General features: G+C 50.1%; 1 protein-coding gene across 1 annotated transcript; it reads right to left on the bottom strand.

Annotated features, from left to right (window-relative positions):
• Window positions 1-1,146: 1,146 nt before the first annotated feature.
• LOC105462786 lies at window positions 1,147-3,049 on the bottom strand. Its single transcript, XM_011709637.1, has 2 exons — window positions 1,989-3,049; window positions 1,147-1,864 (listed from the first exon to the last, which is right to left on the bottom strand). Exons 1-2 carry the CDS (start codon window positions 3,047-3,049, stop codon window positions 1,147-1,149), a joined length of 1,779 nt encoding a protein of 592 aa, XP_011707939.1.
• Window positions 3,050-5,724: the final 2,675 nt, after the last annotated feature.

Raw genomic sequence — 5,724 nt, 5'->3', positions numbered from 1 at the left:
GCGTATCGTCGGCATAGCAGAGAGTATGACACTCAGCTGGCATTTCCCGTTGCAACACCTCGTCGTAAGTGTACGTCCAGGCCTCGGGTCCGTACGCAGATCCCTGCGGGACCCCGCATGTCATTGGGGATCTACGCTTTCGACCCTGTGCATCCTCCCAGGCAATCCACCTGTCCGATAGGTAATCTTCCGTAATCGCCTGCAGGTAATTGGGAATTTCTTTCTTGACTAGAGCTTGTCTGATACTCTCCCATCTAAGCGAATTGAACGCATTTGTGATATCAAGAGAAACAGCAATCGCATGTCTCTTCTGCTCATACACAGGTTCGATAAGTTTTTTCAGGCGCAGGACCGCATCGATGGTCGATCGTCTCTCCCGAAATCCAAACTGGTATCAACTGATGCTCCGAGAGGCCCACTCCCTCCGAGACGCAGGCTCGGATACGCCTAACCAGTATCCGCTCAAACATCTTACTCAGTTCATTAAGCAGACAAATCGGTCGGTATGATGACGGTATCCGATCCGGTTTGCCGGGCTTTTTTAGCAGGACCAGTTTTGCTGTTTTCCAGATTTTCGGGAAGACGCCCTCCCGTAAGCAGGCCGTTAAACACTTCGTCAGTGGCTCCGCTATCACCGAGAGTGCCTCTTTGATTACTCCGCCCTGAATTCCATCCGGCCCCGGAGCCCTTCCACTGCGTTTGAGCTTGGTTGCAGCCCATTCGACTTCCTCCAACGTGACCCGGAAGTCTTCATCCCATTGCACTTGCTGCCTCGGTCTGGGCATTAGCTTCTCCTCCACCTTTGGGAATAGTCCAGAGATTATGTGCGACACATCCTGTGGAGGCAAGGTCTCGCACACAAGTCGCTCCGCCGGACGTATCTTGCCCAAGATCAATCTGTATGGGCGACCTCACGGATCCTGGTTAATCGTGGCCAGCAGCTCTCTCCAGGCGCCGTTCTTGGCCTTCTTAATAGCGGTCCTGAGGGCTCTGCGCGCTTTCACCAACTCGGCCTCTAGCGCCGGTACAGCCGCCTGTCGCTTGCGGCGTCCCCTGGTGACTTTTCTTCTAAGGGAATTGCAGTTCCTGCGGAGGTTAGCTATTTCGTTGCTCCACCAGTAGGTTGCCTTTCTTTTCATCCCCGACTTATGCCTCCTCGATAGAAGCATTTGAGGCCTCTGTTAATGCCGCTTGTAATCGGGCAGCTCCCTCTTCAGCTCCGACATCGGCCGACCTTTGTGCAGGCCAAAAATATGTGGCCAAACAGGCCCTTAAGATATCCGGGTTGATGGTCCTCATATTCCATCTCGGAAACACCCTGGATCCCGACGCTTCCACAGTTCTCTTCCCACCGATCTCAATAAAAATGTACTTGTGGTCAGAGAGGGATTCTTCTTCCCCGGCCACATTCCACGATCTGATCAGCCCCAGTGCCGCCGGCGAAGCCCAGGATAGGTCCACAACTGATCTTCCTTGTGGTCTGACACAGGTGTATTCCCGGCCTTGGTTAAGCAGCCTAAGGTCGAGTCTCGAGGCCCACGCCAGTATCGCATCTCCTCGGATGTTCTGGCGAGTATTGTCCCAGAGGCGGGATCGGGCGTTAAAGTCCCCCAGGACTAACACCGGACCGCCTAAACGATCCCTAATAGCGTCACTGATTCTGTTCAAGTAGGCTCTGAACTCATTAATCCTTCTGTTTGGGGAAAAGTAGCATGAAACTACTACCACCCCTCTCCAGTGAACCACTACAAAGCCGTCTCCTCGGTATAGAAGGGTCCCTGCGCTGGAATCCGATCCCTGCCAAGTTACAGCTGCCAGTGGTGTTGCTTCGGCAGAGCATGCCCACCTCGGATCATTCAGGATTCTGTGGGGTTCCGAGATGCACGCCAGTCACACACTCCCTGTCCCGCATGATCTATGCCATTAAATCTTGGGCTCCCCTTGACCTGTTCAAGTTAATCTGAACTATCCTGAGCATACTGACTTACTCCTTGTTGGAACTAGTGGCTAGAGTACTCCGATTGGCCATTCTTTCTTTGTCTTTCCCTGAGTTCTGTAGTATTTCATTCCTTGTAACACAAGGCTGGCATACATCCAAACCGGCCCTATGATCGTGTCGCAGGTTACGTTCCTTACAAACTGAGCAGCTAGGAGGCTTGCCACAGTTTCGAGCCACGTGACCGCTCTCACCGCAGTTGAAGCAGTTACCAGAGCGATCAACTTTACTAGGACACCTATCCCGCACGTGACCAACTGCGAAACATTTGAAGCACTGAAGCGGTCTTTGCTTCAGTAACTCCACTCTGGATGTGGACCATCCAACGCGCAGATTGCCCAATTCCGCGAGCTTAGTAGCAGCCCAAAGTGGGCACTGCAGCCAAACTGTCCTCATTCCGTTCCTGGTTATCCTGAAGGAACCCATCTTCACATTTTCAACATTACAGCCCCCAGTGTTAGCCACTGCTTCAGCCAGCTCGTTTGGCTGGACCGAGGCGTCTATTCCGGATAGTCTCAAGTCGCCTCTTAACATCGGTCTACCGATTTTAACACCCGTGTCATGAAGCGTCTCTCTCAGTCTCGAGGCCAGCACGTCTGCCGCCGGCGACGAGTCCTCACCCGGGAGCTCGATTACCACCCCTCCAGCAACCGTATTTTGCATCCTCGTGTTGTTGATACCTATCTCTTCAAGTGTGATTACGTCTTGGGCCTTCCGGATCAACTCGGCGTAAGACAGTCCACCCACCGGGCAAGTTATTGTGACCGCAGAGGAGCGTGAAGGTCGTCTGCGTTTTGGCTTTGGCGTGTTCCTTATTTCTCCTCTGTCGCCGGTCTTTTTTTCAGGCTTTGACGTTGCCAACTTTATTGGCGCCGGTTCCTCCGTATGTCGCTTCTCCCCAGCAGATCCCCCCCGCTCCCTCGGAGACCCAGTCTCTCCCAAACTCTTTTTGGTCCGTTTCTGCTGCCTCTTTCTGGCCGGAGCGACGTTAGAAGAACCATTGTCCGTCTCGATCACCGGGGACTCCGCTGCCGCCGCGGGTGTCACGCCCATGTTCAGAGGGTAACCTCAGCAGGGGAGCCTCGGCCATCTGGCGTCTATCGACTCTCTGTTTTGAGCCATCACTGTGGGGAGATACCTTCGGAAAGCACTCGCGATAGCCTCGCTTATGGTGTCTGCGATCCCTGCCAGAAACTCCTCCCCCCCCCCTGTTGGGGGTTGAGTAAGCAGCCTTCGAAGGGGGAACCTGTTGGAAGCCCTCCCCCTGCTCCAGTCTATCAAATAGGACTCTCAACGGGGAGGCCGTCGAATTTTGCTCCTCCACCTCAGCCCCATTACGCGTGACACCCTCCTCCGGCTGTTTCAGTGCTGTCGCCGCTACTGGTGTATGCATCGGGGGTGGGGGTGCCAAGCCTGTCCCACCCTCCCCCGGTGTCGCGATTCCTTTCTCTATAAGGAGATTAGTTAGCATCTGCATTTGGGCTCTCGTCTCCTTTAGCTCATTCTCGAGATCTTGCACCTTAATCCTCAAGTACTCAGGGTCCCCTTCTGCTGACGCTCTGAGTGCCAGTATTTTTATTGCTTCTACTGCCAAGTGGAGGTTTATCTTAATCTTACGCGTCATAGATCCCTTAATGTTTGTGGATTTTTTCCTCATATCCTCTGCCTCGCTTAGCCACTCCGTTGAAAGAGCCGCGATGTCGCAAGACGGCATATGCTTCAGCTCCTCTGCTCGGCTGTCTGTGACCCGCCGCTGGGAAACCGTCAACACAGCCGTCGGAAGGCCAGGTGGACCACCTTTCGCTGCTTTCTCCGGGGAACTTTGAATCTGCAGTCTCCTCCTCTTCTCACCCCTTCTCGGGGGGAGGGGAATCTCTGAATCTTCAGACGAGGCTGAGTATCTCCCCGACTCCATAACCACGGACCCAGTCCCCTCATCCGACCACTGGCCTCCCGGCGTCGATGGTCTAAAGAGTTCTCCTTTTTGGATTGTAGAAACATATTCTATTTCGGTAGCATCCTGTCCGCATCCGCTCTTCTTCTTGCTTCTCGGCTCCTCTGCCGAAGTGGCCGCGGTACCTTCCTGTTCCTTATGCCAATCCTCATTTGTCAGCGTTTCTTCTTTGCTGGTGCCTGGGCGGAGTCCATGTTTCTTCAGGCCCTTCTTAACCATTTCCACTCTGACGATCGCAGGTTTGGGCGAGGGTCTCGTCGTAACCCCCGCCCCACTCCCCTCATTGGTTGTCGACGCAGGGGGACAGGGACAAGAATCCCCCATGCGCCGTTCCTCGGAGATCCGAGGGTGATTTTCCTTTTATCTTGCTCATGTCATAAATGTATAGCCCGGTTTTTTTGTCAAGAGAACCGCTCTCGCCTCTTACCCTCTGACTGTATTCAGGGGAGACCCAGTCAGGCAATAGGAGGGCGGCTTAACAAAAGGCCACTCCTGGTTGGAATACGATGATGTCCCGGTATCGTAAAGAAATTCTCCTCCAGGAGAAGAATGTAATTTATGATTCGTCTTCTATCCCACTTCTCTTGTGTAAAAAGCGTTGTACGCCCTTAGAATGGCGTAGCACCAAGGAAGAAAGGATCCGAATTAATGAATAAAGCGTTGCTGCCGAAGTTTCCGCCGTATCGGAATGCCGGAGGAGGAGTTAGTACTCGACTCACACTCAACGGTCGTCCCACGCTCCGAGTCGTTACATCCACAAATGAATTGATATGTTCATGTGCACTAGCCTTAACTTAATCTATCCAATAATAATTAACTAACAATAAACGCTAAATATGACTTAATGCGATAATAGACAGTACTGCAGTGCAAGGTGTGCCCTTCCGGGGCGCGACGCAGATACAAACTTTATCCCCGCACTCCTAATTATAACTCTGTACACGTTTGCGAGCGAGTCGTTTTCCCTATACAATAAGCTCTTACGCTGTCCAATACGGGAGCACCTCTTTGTACGTGGTTGCAATGTCCTCTTACTATTCTATCTTGATGGTTTTATTTCCTGCACACAGGTGCCCACCGCCAATATAGCAGGCTGTTATTTGCCAACCATATATCTATATAGTCCATGCCACATCTAGACGTGGTCCGCATTCGAACAGTGTGCCACCGGTATGAAGCCAGCTGTCGAATTAACGATTTCAATAATTTCAAATACGTCATTTGATTGCTAGTCGTTTGCTAATTTTTGCATTTATTTTTATTTTGTTTGCATATTAATTATTTTGGATAAAAAATCGAAAATAAAATTTGGACAAGTGTAACGGGTGTAACCGCCATTTGAAACCTTTATCTCATAATTTTATAAATATTTCGGTGCTAAAATGTTTGCTAGTCATTTACTAGATCCGTATATACAAGTATTTTTTCTATTTTACCAATAAATTGTCTCAAATTTTATTAATAGCTTTCAATAATCTAGTAACTTTAGTTTTGGTTATTTTTAGGCAACTCGATACGCATGCGCTGTTCTTGTTTGCGCCAGTTACTAGATTATTGAAAGCTATTAATAAATAAAATATGGGACAATTTATCGATAAAATGGGAAAAATACTTGTATATACGGATCTAGCAAATGATTAGCAAACGTTTTAGCACCGAAATATTTATGAAATTATGAGATAAAGGTTTCAAATGACGGTTACGCCCGTTACACTTGTCCAAATTTTATTTTCGATTTTTTACCCAAAATAATTAATATGCAAACAAAATAAAA

The sequence above is a fragment of the Wasmannia auropunctata genome, unplaced genomic scaffold (assembly GCF_000956235.1).
Source record: "Wasmannia auropunctata unplaced genomic scaffold, wasmannia.A_1.0 LD336095.1, whole genome shotgun sequence".
NCBI lineage: Eukaryota > Metazoa > Arthropoda > Insecta > Hymenoptera > Formicidae > Wasmannia > Wasmannia auropunctata.
The sequence above is the reverse complement of the archived record's forward strand: the minus strand, read 5'-3'. Positions and strand labels throughout refer to the sequence as shown.

What these genes read in the sequence shown, in the direction of transcription:
- LOC105462786 (XM_011709637.1), bottom strand. Translation starts at nt 3,049, where the DNA reads ATGGGCGTGACACCCGCGGCGGCAGCGGAGTCCCCGGTGATCGAGACG. An exon ending in GCCACTAGTTCCAACAAGGA is followed by an intron (nt 1,865 to 1,988) that starts GTAAGTCAGTAT and finishes GGAACCCCACAG; the next exon opens with AATCCTGAATGATCCGAGGT.